Below are 19,530 nucleotides of genomic sequence, written 5' to 3'. Positions count from 1 at the left end.
GTAAGGTAAATGCTTTCTGTTACACAATCTCATGTGTTGCCACAAGCAGGATTTGGGTCACATTACTTGTGAAGTGAACAGTATGGCATGAATTGCACTTCTAAACGCCACTGAAGATGCTGCTGTCCAAATATTTCACATTTCACTTCTCCAGAAAATGTGTTAAACCAAAATCTGTGAAACCAAGGAATAAAATAAGTTCTGAAACAACCACATATTTTGAAATAGTTTCACCCTGTGTCAAAATTCCATTTTGACAAAACTTGAAGGTTACTTTAATTAAAAAAACAACAACAACCCCAAACAAAATTATAGGCTCTTAAGTTTCAGGAATTTCACTTTTAAATGATTAGATATTTTATGGTTGCAATTGGCAAGCAATCAGCCAATAGTTTTCCCTATATAGGCTTGATAGAAACAACTGGTGCTGGCATACAGTATCAACTTCTTTGTAGACTGTTTCTGTTTATTGTCATTCAGCTCTTTATGCCAAGCACAACGACATGGAAAATTTTGCAACATGGGGGGAAAACAACAACCTCAAAGAAGTTTACAAAAAAGGTAATACAATTAAATTATTGATAAGAAGAGTTAACCACAATAATTTAGGGATTTCCAAAAGTTAAAGTAACAATAAACTAAAAACAGATTAAAACTCACATCAACTTTCTAATTATCTGGGTGTTGTTGCTGTTCAGTCGTTCAGTCGTGTCCGACTCTTCGTGACCCCATGGACCAGAGCACGCCAGGCACGCCTATCCTTCACTGCCTCTCGCAGTTTGGCCAAACTCATGCCAGTTGCTTCGAGAACACTGTCCAACCATCTCATCCTCTGTCGTCCCCTTCTCCTTGTGCCCTCCATCTTTCCCAACATCAGGGTCTTTTCCAGGGATTCTTCTCTTCTCATGAGGTGGCCAAAGTACTGGAGCCTCAACTTCAGGATCTGTCCTTCTAGTGAGCACTCAGGGCTGATTTCTTTGAGAATGGATAGGTTTGATCTTCTTGCAGTCCATGGGACTCTCAAGAGTCTCCTCCAGCACCATAATTCAAAAGCATCAATTCTTCGGCGATCAGCCTTCTTTATGGTCCAGCTCTCACTTCCGTACATTACTACTGGGAAAACCATAGCTTTAACTATACGGACCTTTGTCGGCAAGGTGATGTCTTTGCTTTTTAAGATGCTGTCTAGGTTTGTCATTGCTTTTCTCCCAAGAAGCAGGTATATTCTAATTTCGTGACTGCTGTCACCATCTGCAGTGATCATGGAACCCAAGAAAGTGAAATCTCTCACTGCCTCCATTTCTTCCCCTTCTATTTGCCAGGAGGTGATGGGACCAGTGGCCATGATCTTAGTTTTTTTGATGTTGAGCTTCAGACCATATTTTGCGCTCTCCTCTTTCACCCTCATTAAAAGGTTCTTTAATTCCTCCTCACTTTCTGCCATCAAGGTAGTATCATCAGCATATCTGAGGTTGTTGATATTTTTTCCGGCAATCTTAATTCCGGTTTGGGATTCATCCAGTCCAGCCTTTCGCATGATGAATTCTGCATATAAGTTAAATAAGCAGGGAGACAATATACAGCCTTGTCGTACTCCTTTCCCAATTTTGAACCAATCAGTTGTTCCATATCCAGTTCTAACGGTAGTTTCTTGTCCCACATAGAGATTTCTCAGGAGACAAATGAGGTGATCCGGCACTCCCATTTCTTTAAGAACTTGCCTTCATGGATCACTGCCTTGTCATGGCGAAGGGGCTTGAATTACTCAGGGAAGCTATAGACAGGTCAAGATGGATAGGTCATAGTGGAGAGTTTGGACCAAACGTGATCCACCTGGAGTAGGAACTGGCAAGCCACTCCAGTATCCCTGCCAAGAAAACTCCATGGACAAATACAACAAAATTATCTGGGTAGGCTTGTCTAAACAAAAATGTTTTTAGCAGGAGCCAAAAAGAGTACAGTGAAGGTGTCTGCCTGATACAGGCTAGATGTTCCAAAGTGTAGATGCTGTCACACTAAAATACTGCGTTCTTACAAAGGGGGAAAGGTTTCTTATGTGGCACCCATAACAGTGCTAGTCCACTGACTGAAATGGTTGAATATGATTTCGTAGGTACACCGGTCCCATGTTTTTACCGGCTTCATATACTAATGGTAACACCTTGAACTTGGCCTAGTAGCAAATTGGCAGCCAGTGAAAATATCTGAGGGGATGTCTTGTATGCCAACAAGGCCTCAACGCCTGTCAGCAATCGTGGTGCAGCACTCTGACTGCAACTTCTAGATCGAGCACAAGGGAAACCCCACATAGGGTATTTTTCACATAAAACTTTCCAAAAGACACATTTTCTTATCAACGATAAAATCAAGGGGGAAGAGGATAATTTCTGACTCAGAGACGGTTATGTGATTCAGCTCTTGGTGCATCAGCACCTCAAGTACCGTATAAGACGCCCCCTATTTGGGGGGACTCAGATTTAAGAAAATGAAGGGAGATGGCCCAGAGTATAAGACGCCCCCTAATTTTTGACATTATTTTTTAGGGGGGGGGAACCTACTCTTATACACGGAAAAATATGGTACCTCAGTAGCCAGAGAACAGGAAAGCAATGCCAGGATGCACACCAGAAATACTGAGGTCAGGATGAGGTTCATAAAGGTTCTGGACTCCCTCCCCACCAGCAACTTTCACTCTTAAAAAATCAAAACTTGTGGCAATTTCAAGCGACACCAGCACTGTCTGAGTCAGAGAACAATTCCTCCAAGACCCTGCCTCTCAGTGCCACTAGTCACTTTATGACATCTGCCTGGCTTGAGGTCTGCAAAACTCTTTGTGACCTCAGAGATTCAGCTGCAGGTGCTGAAGTGTCAGTTTTTCTGGCTGCCATTGGTTTAGCTCTGCTGACATCACAGTCTTTGCTGGTCTGATGTCACAAACAGGGCATGTCATGTGACTTCTCAGGTTGGACTACTGACTGCTTGCTCACATCTGAACACATACTGTACTGTGCTCTGTTACTGATACAAGAGAGAGACTATCGGTAGTTCAGAGATCCCAGGTGGTCCTCCTTTTAAAAAAAAATTGTTTGCTTTGTAATACAAAAAAAAAAAAACCAAGTAAAAACTGAGACGGTCCTTCATTTGTGCAATTTATTCAGTAGAGGGCACCACTCAGCAGAGCAGAGGTTGTAAATAAAAGACTGACATACAAGTGTTAAAAGCAGACCATCATAGTATATAAAGTGACACCAAACCAGTGCTGGATTTACATATAAGCTAAACAAGCTATAGCTTAGGGCACCACTCTCTTGCCCCCCCCTGAAAAAAAATGTAAAGGGGAAAAAGGATGTACATTTCCAAAATATAAGATAAAAAAACAAATAAAATAAAACCTACATACATACAGCAACAGTGTTTTGTGTTGTGTAGGCTCCTATTTGTTATGTGCAAATGGCTTTAGATAACTATTAGGTCCATAAATTACCATATATTCAACACAAAAAACAGTGACAATTTGTTGTTGACAAAGGACAGCTGGACATATAAAGGGCCCCCTTACCTTCAGTAGCTTAGGGCCTCGTCAAACCTAAATCTTGCCCTGCACCAAACCATCGTAATTTCTGTACATAAAATATAAAATTAACTTATACATGCACTAAGGAAAACTACAGACCTGTAGGATTACAGAGATTATAATTCAGTAATTATAAGCACAACGATGTCTATCCATTACCATAAGCATTTAATGGACAAACAATTCAGTATAATCACATATAATATCCTTGCAAAGTCAGATTTCTAAAGAAGTATTCTACAAAATGTTAAATAAGTGGGTATTACTGGGTCCCGAACATCAAATAATTTCGCAGCTAAAGCCATCTGCTTTCTAGGGAAATTATAAAACAGCCTTTTTTCCTGGGGTGGACATGCTTTTCTCTGGAAATGCTTCAACCTGTACAAAGCATTCACGTGACTTGTGGCCTGTTGCATTCCAGTGTTGTCAGAGTAATTCCCCCATGATTCTACCCACAAATTATCTGGAGTAGATATTGTGAGGAGAAATTATTCCAAGAGTGCTCTTGAGCTCATGTTCTGCTTGTGGTCTTCCAGAAACATTAGACTGCTGAACTGGAGCAACCTTCAGTCTGATTCTGTAGGACAAAATCCTATGTTCTTATTTAAAATGTTTTCACTCAGCTCTTCTGCCTCAAAGGCTCCCAGAGCAGCTGACACAGGATCCATAAAAACAAGACAGTGGCCTGGTCCACATGTTGCACTAAGCTAAACTATGGCTCTAATGTGAATGCATGAGTGGGCCGGGTCCCAGGGAGGAGATCATGGTTGAGTCGGTCCTCATTTTGCTGCTGCATTGCACCGATCTAAGCAATGACTTGGCATAGCACAGGGGTGCTGAAACTTTTCCAGCCTGAGGATCCTATTACTTTCTGATCAACCTTCCAAGGATCACATGCCAGTGGTGAGCAGAAAAGCGAGTGGAGCCATGAATGAGCAAGAAGCATTATCGGAGTTAAGGACACATTTGAGGTGCAAATCAGGGCCAGCGAAAATTGTGGTTGGGGAGAATCCTGAGAGGCCCAGAAGGCCATGTTTTCAGGTACTATGTGCAGAAAGAATTCAGTTCAGGGAACGCCTGGTGCTTCATCTCCATCTTGTGGCTCAAAGGAGAAGTGAATGAAATTGCAATTTTATTTTTTGCTATTTTACCCCTCCTATGAATAGTGCACTATACTCTTATACCATTCTAACAGCCATGGATCCCCACCCCACCCCAAAGAATCCTGAGAACTGTAGTTTGTTTGAGGTGCTGATTTTTGTTGTTGTTGTCTTTTCTTAAAGTTCAATTTTTTAAAACCCTATAATTTTTTTAATTATAGGGTTTTTAAAAATTGAACTTTAAGAAAAGACAACAACAACAAAGAAATATAGTCAAGGAAGTCATACTAAACCACAATGAAACAAAGCAATAGTTTTATGCAGGAGGGGTGTGTGTAGCTGGTGGTCCAGGCCAACACAGCGTTCAGTAACACAAATAGATCTGTATATGGTATCGACATATCTGAAAATCTTCCACTTGTGGTTGTTGAAGGTCATCTCATATGCTGGGAGAGTTGTTAGTTGTCATCTCATAAGGGTGCTGGGAGTTGCTAGAAGACCCTTCTCACAGAGCTACAATTCCCAACACCCTTGGCAAATGACAGTTCCCAGGATTATTGGGGAGATTTTGCTGTTAAAGCGGTATAAGAGTGCTTTTAAATGTACGGTGTTGGTGTCCATTTACAAGTCGAAAGTCAGTCCTCCAATCAACTGTAGCAGCATCACCCCAGCAATATTGGAATCGCCCAGAGAGAGTTTTTTGTTTTTTTTTAATGAAAGGCAGTTAATTCTGAACCTCTCAAGACAAAGAGAAGAACTTTCCTCCGCCTTGTGGAAGCAAAGCTTTCAGCAGCCTGCCTGCTTCCTTGCGGCCTGCCAGGAGCCGGGAGAGGCGATCTTAAATCGGCAGTGAGCTTCGCCACATCTTGTAAGGCACAACTCTTTGTGGTGCATGGCAGCAGGGGCTGCTTCTCAGGCTTCCTACTCCCAGGGCCCGTTGTGTGGGGCCTGCCTTAGTCACAAGGAATCACAAAATAGTGGCAGAGCTCAGGACGGCTGACAAAACGCCGACGTTCTCGCCTCACATCTAATCCACCCTTGGAAATGGCCGAGTTCTCCCTCTCTTTTTTGACACAGTGATTTCCTGTCTTGTGGTATTGTGACTTGGTCTCCCCATTTTAGGCAGAATTTGGAAGTCCATATGCTCTTAAACAAACAAACAAAAAAAGGCTTTTCTTTTTTGTATCTTTTTCTGTTCCCACAATATGGCTGCTGCAGTTACGAGAGAGAGAGAGAGAGAGAGAGAGAGAGAGAAACCGAAACCGAAACCGAAATGGTTCTTCTCATTTCCCTCAGCATCTCCTCTGGCCCTCTCTCCCCTCAGTTGGAGGGGAGACCTTCCTTTCCTCTTCTAAACTTGGCTTTTCTGCCAACCACCTTTGCTCAACATGCAAGAGGTTACCGGCGCTTCCTTAGCTCCAACCAAAAGGCTGCGGGGCACTGAGGCCTGCCTGGAAGTGGCTTAGGGCCCCCATTTGAGCAGCACTGCTGTATATCATACAATCCTCTTGAAAGCCTCAGTTTGCTATGTGGCATGAAGGGCTGCTTCTCCACAAATGCAGGCCCGATACTGTCTTGGGCCTGTGGAACTATTATTGCAGTTGTTTGGATACTAGCCACTGCGTATGTTTTACGTGTTCACTTTTAGAGGAAACAAAAACTGATTATCTAAAGGAGATTTAACGCTGGACAAGGCAATCCTAAACCATGGCAGAGTGGCAGATGGACTGCTGTGTCCCAAAGCCTAACACACACACACCATCGAGGGTGGAAGGCGGAATGGCTTCCCCCCCCCCCCATCACCAAACACAAAATTAAACCCCTTTGAGGATCTGCAGGGTTTTGGATCCAGCGACTCAAAAGATGCCAGTACTTTGACCTGAAACAGACTATTTCACAGCTGGTAGGAGAGCTACCAATGATAGCTTCCAGTTCCTTCCGTGCTGGCAAAGTCCAGCAGATGGTCTCCTCAACCTTATAATAATCCCCTCTAGAAACACGGATAAAAGGGTTAGGATTGCATTGTTACGATTACATCTCTTTTACGAGTTCTGTATGCATTGTGCAGCCGTGTCAAAATGCACACACCTCATAGCTATTAAGCCCTTCCTGTTAGGTGGTATCAGTGTTAAGAAAAGATTTGTGAGAGATTGAGGTTCTATGCGAAAATATATTTCTGGCATCCAGGCTCCTATCTGGAGTAGATGTTGACAACCTTTTCTTTCTGTGGGCACTTCTGGAGATTTAAGAAATGTCATGGGCCCCATGCACACACCACAACCTGTTACGTTGGCTACAACGGAATTATTTCAAGCCTGATTTCAGTGGGGCAAAGGGACCCCAATGGCAACAGGGAAGGCCTTTGTGTGCACATGTGAACCTGTAGTCACTGGACTGGAAACCCCAGGTCCGGGCGGTGGAATGGTGGCGACCTTATAGCTTTAAAAGTCTTAATTTATGAAAATCCAGATTCTGTGAAAAAAAGTTCTGCACCAGAAAAAGCAACCTGTATAAATCAAGCATGTAGTGCAAGTGTGCATTAGTTGTCCCATTTTAAAAATATTTTCTGCTAGCCATAGCATAGAACAATATTTTCCGCACAAAACCACATTCACACCTGAATTCTGCAAACAACATAAATGACGCATATAAAGCATGTGTTTGTATATTTTTCTATTTGCATAATTTAGTCTGCTTCCACTAACCATGGTGATGAGAATGCAGGGCACAGAAACGATAAATCCTGGCTACTGGAAATTGCCTCAAGCCAGCCTTTGGCTTCCAATATTTCACCAGACATTGCCTATTCACTTTTACAGTCCTCCCCTGTCTGAATAAGAGCTAGAATATTAGCAAGAAGAAAGGTGGGATTCTCACAATTCGGCACACTATTCCAAACACTATGACTCTCCAGTTTTCATCTGTAAGCAGTCGTATCTCTTGGGTAAGAAGTGGTCTGGGTTGGCAGGAAGGAATAATCTGCAGCTCTGCTGGTTACTTCCCCATGGAATGCAAAAGCTGAATGTTAAGCAGGCTGTGAGCATGTCGGAAGTTATTCTGTGTTGTTTCTGTGTGTGTGTGTTAGGCACTATGGTAACACCCTTGGTTGTGACACCTCAGTAACTTTTTGTAGCTACAGAGCTGACAGAGTACAAAATACTGTTAGAGGAGGAAAAATAAACTAGATTATTTCATCTAGATCAGACTAGATTCTTACTAGACTAGTAAGAATTTGCATGTAATGATGTTTATTTTAATGTACTACTACTATGTAATACATGTAATTTATGCATTTATGTAATGCTACTGAATGGCTGCATGCAGAGTTGCTGAGAAGATGACATGGATTGACCAAGGAACATGACATTCGTATCTTCTGACATTCGGCACTGTGGAACTTGGTTGATCAGGCTTAGCATGGGAACAGGTGCCTCCATTTCGATCTGTGTAAGTGGAATGTTACTAGCTAATTGTTTCTAACTTGTGACTGATCTACATCTGAAAAAGCAAAAGAGGTCTTTATTTTATCCCTGAAGATTAAAAAAATAAAATGCAGAGACTGTCAAAATCAGAAATACATTCCTGAATATTTGAAGGAGACAAATCATGAACTTGCACTGTCAATTCAGTGTTATTATTTTTTCTCCTGACTGCATTTTATTTTTCAACACCCTGATTGATTGCAAGCATATTTATTTGGAAGCAAGCCCCATTGATTTCAGTATGATTTGCTCTAAAAAACAACTAGTAAAACACAGTCATTGAGATTCACATTTAATACTGCATTGCAGCGAATTGCAGTGAATTCTGCACTTCCTGGCTTAGGATGGCATGTGGGAGCTGAGGCTGGTGTTCATAATTCAAATGTAAAAGGTCAAAGATGGATGCTCCAAGTTTTATTGCAGTTATTCAGTGCTCAGTAGAGAGATTACATTTCAATTCCCCTGGCTCCCTTGAAAACAGGTGTATTTGTCAACAAGGGGTGGTAATCAACTACCGGTAAGTTTTACTCCGAGCAGACCATCGAAATAAATGGACCTAACTTAGGTTAATTAATTGTCGTAGGTAAAACATGAGTAAAACTTTCTTGACTACCACCCCTGTTATGGGAACTGCAAATTAGATAGTTTCACCTATAAATGCAAGCTTAACCAAGTTCTCACCCCCTTCCTAGTTAGATTAGGCCAAAGGCCCATCTAGTCCAGCATTCTGTTCTCACAGTGCCAACCAGATGTTGATGGAAAACACACAAGCAAGACTTGAGAGCAACAGCATTCTCTTGACTTGTGATTCCCAGAACCTGGTATTCAGAGGCATACAGCCTCCAGCACTGGAGATCACACATAGCTATCATGGCTAGTGGCTATTGATAGTCCGACCTTTCTTGACAATCATGAAATTTAGAATTGCAACAGCTATTATTTTCCTGACATAGTTGATGCAGTTTGACTCTTCATTCTGTTTAGAACAGAGTAAATCACAATAATTCAGTGGGATTCACTCCAAAGTAAAGGTTCATCAGATTGCAGCCTTAAGGCTGTCCATTCCTAGCAGGAATTATATATCTGCATATTTTTGTCATGGCAACGGAAGTAAACAATCCAGTAGAGCACACAATTTTACTCAGTTCCGCTATTATAAATCTGTAGAGCAAGAAGTGTATTCTGTAAATGACACTAGAGTATTTTCACCTGAAAAGAAGATATAAATAGATGTTTTCAATTTATCAACATTATAAATACTAGCTAATATGTGAAAGATCAAGATGTATTAAATTCAGTGTGAGATCTGCAATGTTGATTCATACATGATATTTAACTTACACCTCAGCTACTCACTTTTAGGTAATCTGGGCGATTTTATCTTTTTTAAAATAGCTCCTACTTGTAGCTTTTGGGAAAATTACGAAAAAGTAAAAATTGTATTTCCTTCCTTTCGTCCTTCCAGGGAAGAGATCACATTCAAAGTCAACAATCCATTATTTATGCAGAAGTTACTTTGTGCATTAGGAAGAGTAGCCTAGTTGCTGAAAACCTGCATCACGAAGAATGGATTGTTTGACTATTTTAGTTTATAATGCAGCTGCAATTTTCTAAAACCTGTAATAAATAAAAATATTAAAATGTGGTTTTTTTAAAAAAAAACTTAGTAAAGTTGAGGCATCTGTAAAACTGCCAGTCCTATGTGCAGCTGCTGGGTATTTTGATGATGTTTGGGCATTCTATCAGACTATCACAGAACTGCAGATCCTCCCTCTCAGTTTTACCGAGGAACCAGAAACCTTTAGCTTCTCCTTTTCTTGAACTCTGTCCCTTCAACTGGTCATTGCAAGAACCTCACAACTAAAAACTAATGTCTGTGTATCCTTCCCCCCCCCTTCTCCCTCCCAATCCCTTTTCCTTTTGTGTCATGTCTTTGAGAAGTCAAGACATTTGGCATGGTAGAAAAAATCTTAGGTAGATCTTTCTGATTGGTACCACCAGCTGCCCACCTTTTGCGAAGAGGGCGATCTGGCTGCGACATCTGTCACCCCATTGATCGCCAGGGTTGATTCGGCTGATCTGGCTGGCTAGGCAGGTGTCCCCTTCCTCCCTCACCACTCCATATGCGTCCCTCCCGAAGCTGCGCGCTCGGTGGAAGAGGACGACCATCCCAGATAGAAGGAGTGTACCGTTCTTCGGTCAAGGGTATACGATAGCCGTGCTCCCCTGCTAGAACCTCCAAAATCTTAGTCTAATCACTTGAATTTTGATACATTGGTGGTATACAGAACAAACCAATAACTAGAAAAACCAAAGCTTGGAATTATTTGGACAGGAATCTTTTTTTCTCACTCAAGTTGCTTTAAAAGGCAATAATGGAAGCAGTGGGAACCTTTGATTTTGCTCTGCTGGCAGAACCAAATTTTCATTGCCAATTTGAGATCCCCCCCCCCCCAATATTTTGTATGAATACAATATATTCCAAGCTCATTAGATCTCTTCTGCTCTTTCAGACAATTTCTTTTGCATCAATGGTGCAAAGAGTCCTCAAGAAGGTGTTGCATTTCTTTCTGTTTGCAGCAGTCGTTATCCTCTGTAGAAATTAAGTACTGCAAAAATAAAGTTGGACCACAACCTCAGAGAACTTTTGGCATTCCTCTTGACTACTCTGCCCAAGATGAAACTCAGTATCCTGTTCCATCCATTGTTAAGCACTTGGTGGGATATTTAGAAGAGTTTGGTAAGTTCATGATCTTTAGCTGAACTTTGTAAGAGTTGTTTTGTTCCTTTCAGCAAAAATGCTGAGCTCCGCACTGAATTTCTGTGGGTTCCTGATCTGGTTAGGAAGCAGCATTTGAAGTGGGGATTTCATATGGCCTTTGGCTCCCTCCAGAACAATTATGTGCTCTGCTTCAGGCCTCTGATGTAGGCATGCACATTGTGACCTAAGAAGGTCTGTGTGCATCTGGTGAAGTGTCTATGATGTCATCAATCCTGGGCATGCCCAAAGGCACTTTCTGGGTTCTGAAATAGAGGGTGATACCCAATATTAGTCATACTCTGCTTAGGTCCATTAAAATCAAAAGACTTAAGTCAATTGATTTCATTGGTAAATCCCAACTCTTTCCCTAACCATTGATACATCTTTAAAGAAAATGTTTGGACAAATTTTTGTAAAGCTACCTTCTTTTACTAGGGGGGGATGAGAAAAAGAAAAATTCAGAGATTTTCCCATAAGAATGTCTTCTGAGAATTTTTGTCTCAACCTATTTTTTGGGTGGGAGGGTGAGAGAGAACACAAAATCTGTTCTTGGTAACAGACACCTGCCTTACCTCTAGTCATATATTCTTTGCAAATAACCACTTGTAAAACTATAAAGCAGAAGTTATGTATAGCAATAAATGATTTTCATGTAGGTAACCCGAATGAATAGTTATGCAAATTTGTTAGGTACAGAGCAAAGTACCATTTTAGAACTGACACCAGGCCTCCCACTGATTTTGACAGATCAGGATTGTGTATTTATTCACTAATATTCATAATGTTAATATACTGAAATGATAGATTTATCTTATTTCCAGGGGGGGAAGTGTTTGAGTTCCATTGGGGGTGAGCTCCCGTTGCTCGATCCCTGCTCCTGCCAACCTAGCAGTTCGAAAGCACGTCAAAGTGCAAGTAGATAAATAGGTACCACTCTGGCGGGAAGGTAAACAGTGTTTCCATGCACTGCTCTGGTTCACCAGAAGCGGCTTAGTCATGCTGGCCACATGACCCAGAAGCTGTATGCCGGCTCCCTCGGCCAGTAAAACGAGATGAGCACCGCAACCCCAGAGTCGTCCGCGACTGGACCTAATGGTCAGGGGTCCCTTTAGCTTTACCTTTACTTCTCATATTTCTTAAAGAAAATGTTTTCTTGCTTACAAAGATGCTGATTAACTACCAGGTTGTTTAGTTTTGTTGCCATGACAAAAGCATACCCAGAAACCGTTCCTACTGTACATGAAAAAATTTAGAGATGCAGTCATACATCTGAGATAGTATGTGAGGAAGCAGGTGTTCTGCTTTTTTGGGGGGGTATTTTTCCAAATCCTAGTGTTCCCACAACCCCCTTCTTCTGCATGGATATTAGTATGAAAACAAATTTGCTGTTACTATAGGATGTTGCCTATTTCAATAGGTCTGAATCACAAAGGCCTATTTCGGATCAGTGGCTCAGTGACCAAAATCAAAGTGCTGAAGCAGAAGTATGACCAAGGAGAAGAGGTGGATCTTGTTAATGAAGGAGATGTCAATTCCATTGCCAGCCTGCTTAAACTCTTCCTGAATGAGCTCCCAGTCGCTGTTCTCCCAGACAATCTGTGCACCAATATTTTTGCTACTTTTGAAGGTAAAACAAGTACATATTTTTGTTCAAGTGGGCATGTTGCCACATCTTGGAAAGTTACACATGCCAAGGTTCTTGATCAGGGAGAGGGTTGAAATGGATGATACATGTATTTTGGTCTATTCTGTAATTAGAAGCCAGTTTGTCAAACATGACAAATGTCCAACATGAATGAAGGCGTTTGACCTTGGGTATAAGAGGTGCTGAACAAACTCAGAGAATGATGAACACTACATGGATCTGCTCAAGATTGCATAATGGTTTGTGGCCATTGGCATCAATTTGTATACACTGACTTGCTGTCTCCCTCTTCATCAAGCTTTAACATTCTTTAGCTACAGTATATCCTCTTGTGTTCCCCCTTCTTACCCCTTTCACTTCTTCCATGCTTCTCAAACTCACATGTTAATTAACTGCAGGTTGCTCTGCTATCATCCCTGTGCTTTCAGCTATATCACTACATATGCCTGGAAAGGTTTTTCCATCTCTGCTCATCAGACCACATTCCTCTTTCCCAGTAACCCTCAAGACAGACTTTGTTTAGCAAAATCTTTTTGGTATTTCCTAACACCAGTTTAGGGCTGATCTACTTATGCAGAGAAATCATGCAACATCCTGGAACCTAGTTCAGACTGCAAGTGAGGATTGCATGTTTACATGCTTTCCTAGGTTAAAAAAAGCCCCAAACAAAACAGAAAACCCCCAACCCTCTCTGCCTGTGTGGTATTGTCAAGAAGGAGGGTTCTAGATTTCTCCATGCTGAGGACTCCTCCCCCCAACAAATAGGGGAGCATCTCCCACCAGCAGTTTGAAGTGGTGCAACTCCCAGAAGGCCACTCCCTGTGATATGTCTGTATGTGCAGATTGGCTGTCATTTGTTTCTCTCCTACCCACTGTCTCTCTCTGTGTCCATTCCTGCTATTCATTATAATTGATCATAAACATTTGTCCTTTCTCAGTTTTGTCAGTGTAACATAGAGTTGGGTTTGTGTGTTACAAAGAATCTGCAATAGTGGAAGCCGAGGTGGTTTGTGCACCTTCTGCTTGCACTTTCTGCAAAAGGGGAACTTACACGTCTCTCCCATGGGGAGAATTTCAAGAGCATATGATGCTCATACACCTCATTGTTGCACAGGACGTCACTCATGTTTATGCTGTCAATGCTTCTCTGCCACCCATCTGGGCAGTGACCATCTTACCTCAGTACAAAACACCTTGAACATGCTTGGTACTCAGTAAGTATGAAACACTAGCAATAATAACTACAACTTATGCTAACCTTAGTTAATGATTAACATTTAATCCTTCACAGATAATAAAAACTACATGGCAGAATGCACAAGATGTCTAAAAAGGCTATTAAGCAGCCTACCGAAAGCCCACTATAGCCTTTTCCATTTCCTTATTAGATTTCTGGTCAAAGTGGCAGCATATAGCGATGTGAACCACATGACAATGGAGAACCTTGCCATTGTTTTTGGCCCCACCCTTTTCCGGTAAGACGTTATGATTGCTGTATAATGTGTAAGTTCCCTTTTCCTGTGGTATAACTTTCCTGGCTACATTCCTTTAGTCTGCACGTGGGGGTTTGGATGTTCCCTCTAAGAAGCTCTAAACTTTTCTTGGATATGTTATGTCTAGAAATGCATGAAAGAGAGAAGGGTTCTGGCCTAGTTGAGATACTAATTTTCCATTTACAGGGAGTTGTTCCCACGAGGGAGCTTTCAAACTTATTTCACTGCCTGAAGTGGGATAATTCAGGAAACGATTTACACAAATGATTTTGCTGGTTGTGTATGCTGGTCCCGAGGGTAACATGCTTAAACTGACTTAAAATGCAAGTGTCCTCTGAGTTTCCATGTGCCTTGGAATTTATAAGTTTATAAGTAATGGCAGAATTACTTTTTCATGGCAGTTTGTTCGCCATGTTCAGTCTTGGAGCTCCTCCAGATGTCCTTTTTATTGTGTGTTCATGACGATGTATGTTCATGATGGTTTCAGGGCTGTTATACACAAATTTCTGTTTTAAATACTGTTTTCCCTTGCAGAAGTTTTAGGACAGATGTACTGCTTTTGTTTCCATGTATCATGCATGTCCCATAACTTCTAACTGAAATCCTGTAACTTTCCATACCACAAATGCTCTGGTTTATTTATTTTTTTGTCCTGCAGTTGTCATGCTATAGTGCAAGAATGTCCCTCTAAATGGCCGTAATATTGAGGAAGCATTGGGGAACCACTGACAAAGTAGAATTATGTGTGGCTGGTGCAGTCCACCACTAATGCTGCAGTCCAATGACATGCTGCAGAATACACCTGCAAAAAAGAAAAAAAGGGGAGAACCACACATGGAGGAGACCTTGGTCCAACTAAAATCAATCAATCAATCAAAATCAGAGTTACCAAATTGCATCTACTTTGAAAGTGGCTTCCTTGACATTGCTGATGCATTTCCCCCTCTGTGGCTATCCGCTCTCCCAGCCTGTCTGCTGGGGACCTTGACTGCATTAAATTATCACTTAATTACAGTGAGTGACAATTTAATATTCAGCTTTAGAATTTATATGGGCCTGAGAGGATGTACAGCATTAGACTATGGAGTATGCCACCGTTTTACAACCCTCTTTTGATGTATCATAACTTATATAGCCTTCATAATTACACCAATAATAGCTTTATTGAATTAACAGCAGGACCAAACACCCAAATATTTTTAATGTCTGGATTAAACAGAAACTTACTGTTTACAGTATCATTAAAAATGGATGAATCTCTTCCCCACCACCACCACATTTGCATTTTCCATTAGAGAACAACAGCATCATTGGCCATATTATATATAATGCACATGCTGTGTGCATGCTGCGATCTTGAGTTTCTTGCAACATTCGGATGACTTTAGCATGGAGTTACCAGATTTTATCCAGATATTTTAATAACAGTTATATTATACATACAAATAACTATTGCCAAAGCAGGATAACAAGCACAATTCCTAACAATAATTCAGGTTAGAAGTATGCTACATGAAATATGTACTGACTTGTTAAAAGCAAGCACAGAAAAGACTTCTTTCTTTTTCTCTCCCTCTCTTTATGGCAAGTTCAGCAAAAATTGCCGCTGATCACACACACACACACACACACACACACACAGAGAGAGAGAGAGAGAGAGAGAGAGAGAGAGAGAGAGAGACAGCTGTCTGCAACATGCACATTTATCTTTCTTTCATTTCCTCCTTTTATAAAACATAACAGCAAGCACTTAAAACATTTATGTTCTGTAAGTTCCTTTCTAATGACCACCAGACTGGGTGGTTGATGATTCATAGGGCTAGACTAGAGTATGAGGACCATTAAACTGATGGCATTCCATTTTCTTTTTTCCTTTTCAGAATTCCTTGCAGCCCCTCAGCTCATGAAAAACAAACAGTATGCAATGCCATTCTCCTACATTTTCTTCAGCACCATGAGGAGCTATTTGCGGACTGCCCTGACACTCATTTCTCACTGACAGAGGCAGGTGACCCCCAGGTAAGGAGCTATTAAGGGAGACTGAGTCAACAGATAATTTCTCATTAACTCCTAGGTATGTATTTCTCTCAATTGCACTGTGAAGTCACCCCATGGTCAATGCTTGCTTTATCAGTAGCACAGCGAGTGCAGATGAGAAACTTGGTTTTTAAATGATAATTTCCCCTGCCAAAGAATACAAATGTCTAGTTTCGTGTAAGAATCTTAAATACAGTGGACTTTATAATTATGGTTTGGATTTGATATCCCGCTTTATCACTACCCGAAGGAGTCTCAAAGCGGCTAACATTCTCCTCCCCCTTCCTCCCCCACAACAAACACTCTGTGAGGTGAGTGGGGCTGAGATACTCCAGAGAAGTGTGACTAGCCCAATATCACCCAGCAGCTGCATGTGGAGGAGCGGAGACGCGAACCCGGTCCACCAGATTATGAGTCTACTGCTCTTAACCACTACACCACACTGTGAACTTGGCTGCAATGCAGTTTAGATTCTGGGGGTTAATGACAGATGACATATATGCCTCTAATATATGGTGAAGGGGGTTGAAAATGACCTTTTGATCTCTTGCACAATTATATATCTATTATAAAGAATAGGTTATTATCAGTTTTCAACATAACACTCTGCTCCATCTCCCCACCTTCCCCCTTATTTCCGCCTCACCATCCCATTCCAATCATTTGTATGCTTTCCCCACAGATTCTCTCCCCTGCCCCACTGTCCCAAGGGCCGACACAACAGACAGAGGAAATCCATCATCCATAATGTACGCGGCAAGCAACCTAAGACTGGCTGGCCCCTTCCCTCCACTTGGTGTCAGTATTGTGTTTTTGAATATCACTGTTCCACTTGGTGGCAACTGGCTGGATTTTAACTTGCAGTTTTCAAGGTCTTTTTCTTTTTTTTACAGTTTGCCCCTTCTTCTGTTCACATGTACAGCAATGTCATCATGACTGATTTGTAACAACTCAAAGGATACATTTGGATAATCAGATGTTTGGGTACATAGGTGTGCAAATTTATATCCTTAATTAAAACACAGATGTAAAGAACATTCAGAATATGAAGCATTAGGAACATGAGTCAAATGGACAGAGACAGCCTGAGACGTTTTGGCGCCTGAGGCAAAACGTCTTTCCGCCGCTCCTGTAAAGGGTGGGGGAGCAGTGAGACTCTGCAAGGGCTTCCTCTCAAGGAAAGGCCCTTTTGAAGCCTCACCACTGGGCAGGAAGAGCCTGGCAAACTCCACAAGGACTTCCAGAATGCCCCTCTCTTGTTGAGAGGGAGGCATTCTCGAGAGCTTTGCCACTGCCCCTGTCTGCCCCTAGGGATGGGGAGGACTAGCAGCAATCAAAATAGGTGGTGAATCAGTTCCTACTCTACCTCCTATTTCCAACTATATGTGATTATTTTAGTAGCATCTATAACTTTGGCCCACTCATTGGTTTGACACTTGAAATGACTTTTAAAACAAACAATTAAATGTGCATAGGCAATATCATATGCCAAAGGCACAAATCCTGATGCTAACAAAAGTGTCTGACCTCTGTTGATAATATTACTATAGCTATTGGTGTGTGTGTGTGTGTGTGTGTGTGTGTGTGTGTGTGTATCACAACAAACGGCTCTTCTCCTTTTTTCTGAAGGATGGATTCAAGGCTGGGCCTTTGGATGTTGATAAATCTTGCCCCATCCCTTTGAAAACTCTTTGGGGATGACTGTCAATTCCCTGACATGTTTTCGGTTATAGGATGGTTACTGCCATGCTCTGTCAGTAAAATGTTACTAGCTGCACTTTGCCCCTTGTTTCTGGAAGGCTAATGCTGTAGGCTGCAGTGTGCTTCTCTCTCTCTAGATGCTGCTGTTTGCCATCTGTCTCTCATTTGTTCCAAGAGGACAAATTACTCTAGGTTCTGAGCTAATCCAAAGCAATAGGCAGTAACATTTCTACTCCCCTCCACAAAATCTCTCCAGCCATCCAGAACGATGCACAATTGGAAATGGTTTCCACTGATAATACCTTCGGAGTTTAGGAAAATTATTTCACAAAGCGAAGCAAACAAAGCTCAGGTGAATTTCCACTGTGACTCTGCAAGAGATGTCATTATATCCCTGTTGTCTTTATTTCTTGGTGTTCTGAAAGCACCTAGGAATTAAGTGCTCTGGAGTATGTGAGAAAGGGGAACTTGAGTGCAGCTTCTCACATGTATGTGCATGCTTAAGTGTCTGGAGACAGCTCTGCAGAGAATGACACATTGCAGGCACATTTTGCTACTGGTCAGCACCCCTCCAAGAAACCTTGGGTGACGTCTGTGGGCTGGGCCAGCAAATGTCAAACTCTGGGTCATTTCCTCTGCTGTTTCCTACCCCATTGCTTTTCACTTGCTTACCTCTCCCCCCCTTCTTTCCTTCGACCCATTCCCATTTTTCCAAAGATTCCCTTCATCCACCCGCACTCCTACTTTGTGCTTCCCAACAGAAGGTACAAGCTGCCTCCCACAGGGTCAGGCTTTTCTGCCACCCCATTGACTTCAAATCTGCCCAACACAGGCAGAAGCTTTGCCTCTGGTGGAAACTGTCTCCATTTAATGGGAGACGCCAGCCATTGAACTACATACCTGCGAGCTGTGGTCCCTCCTATTTTCCGCTGGGGCTTCTCCTCTTGCCCCTAGAATAGAGGCTGCAGTTGGTGTGGATCGGATTCTGACAGCGAAAGGTCAGCACAGCTGAACCATGCCTGTCCACACCACCTTTCCCTTCCATCTTCTACTGTTTTCAATGGATTCTCTTTTCTCCTATCTGATTTCACCCCCCCCCCCCGTTTATTTATCCAGTGGGTGTCATGTTAATTTTATGCCCCGAGTGCCAGATTCCTTTAGGCTCCCCCTGCAGACAACCATACACTCTTTTCTTGTTCCAAAATACAGAGCCGTATTTGGAAGAATGCAAGAAGCCAGATATGGAGGCAGCCAAAATTAATTTCTCCCTTCCCCTCCCGCACTGCCAATCTCTGGGAACAAAATGAATAGCTTTGACTTAGAATCCCTTTCACTGGTCAGGTTGAGTGGAACCTTCTAAAAATAACAATATGTTCTATTTTGCTGCTGCTGCAACTCTACTGCACAAATTCTTTTATCAACACAGTTAATATTTGCATATTTCTCTTAGGAAATATAACAAGGAGTCTGCCAACTCCATCGAGCAAAGGGAATATTTTCTCAATTCAGCCTCTTGATCTGTTTTTTTTTATATAATCATTATTTGTGCTTCCAAGTCTGACCTTCACATCCCTCAACATGAAATCCATGTTAGTAAAGTCCTTGTTATTTGATCTTACATTTATTTGACCTTACATTTACAGTCCATAAGGTGCTGCCTTTGCATAGAGCAGTACTAGACACTGCTAAATAAATAAATAAACAACCAAAAAACCAACAGCACCCCCCCCCCCGGCT

The 19,530-nt window shown here is 41.8% G+C and overlaps 1 protein-coding gene across 1 annotated transcript; it reads left to right on the top strand.

Moving 5' to 3' along the window:
• The first annotated feature begins 285 nt into the window (after nucleotides 1-285).
• Nucleotides 286-19,308, top strand: LOC117046671 (protein FAM13A-like). The gene is made up of 8 exons (XM_033148851.1): nucleotides 286-558; nucleotides 7,997-8,121; nucleotides 10,737-10,896; nucleotides 12,335-12,544; nucleotides 13,854-14,037; nucleotides 15,936-16,074; nucleotides 16,775-16,964; nucleotides 19,244-19,308. Exons 2-7 carry the CDS (start codon nucleotides 8,035-8,037, stop codon nucleotides 16,838-16,840), a joined length of 846 nt encoding a protein of 281 aa, XP_033004742.1. The 5' UTR covers nucleotides 286-558; nucleotides 7,997-8,034; the 3' UTR covers nucleotides 16,841-16,964; nucleotides 19,244-19,308.
• Nucleotides 19,309-19,530: the final 222 nt, after the last annotated feature.

This window comes from Lacerta agilis, chromosome 5 (genome assembly GCF_009819535.1).
Source record: "Lacerta agilis isolate rLacAgi1 chromosome 5, rLacAgi1.pri, whole genome shotgun sequence".
Taxonomy (NCBI): domain Eukaryota; kingdom Metazoa; phylum Chordata; class Lepidosauria; order Squamata; family Lacertidae; genus Lacerta; species Lacerta agilis.
The sequence above is the reverse complement of the archived record's forward strand: the minus strand, read 5'-3'. Positions and strand labels throughout refer to the sequence as shown.

Coding starts and splice junctions, on each gene's coding strand:
- LOC117046671 (XM_033148851.1), top strand. CDS start 8,035: ATGACATTCGTATCTTCTGACATTCGGCACTGTGGAACTTGGTTGATC. Junction 8,122..10,736: donor GTGCCTCCATTTCGATCTGT/GTAAGTGGAATG, acceptor TTCTGTTTGCAG/CAGTCGTTATCCTCTGTAGA. Junction 14,038..15,935: donor TTTGGCCCCACCCTTTTCCG/GTAAGACGTTAT, acceptor TTTCCTTTTCAG/AATTCCTTGCAGCCCCTCAG.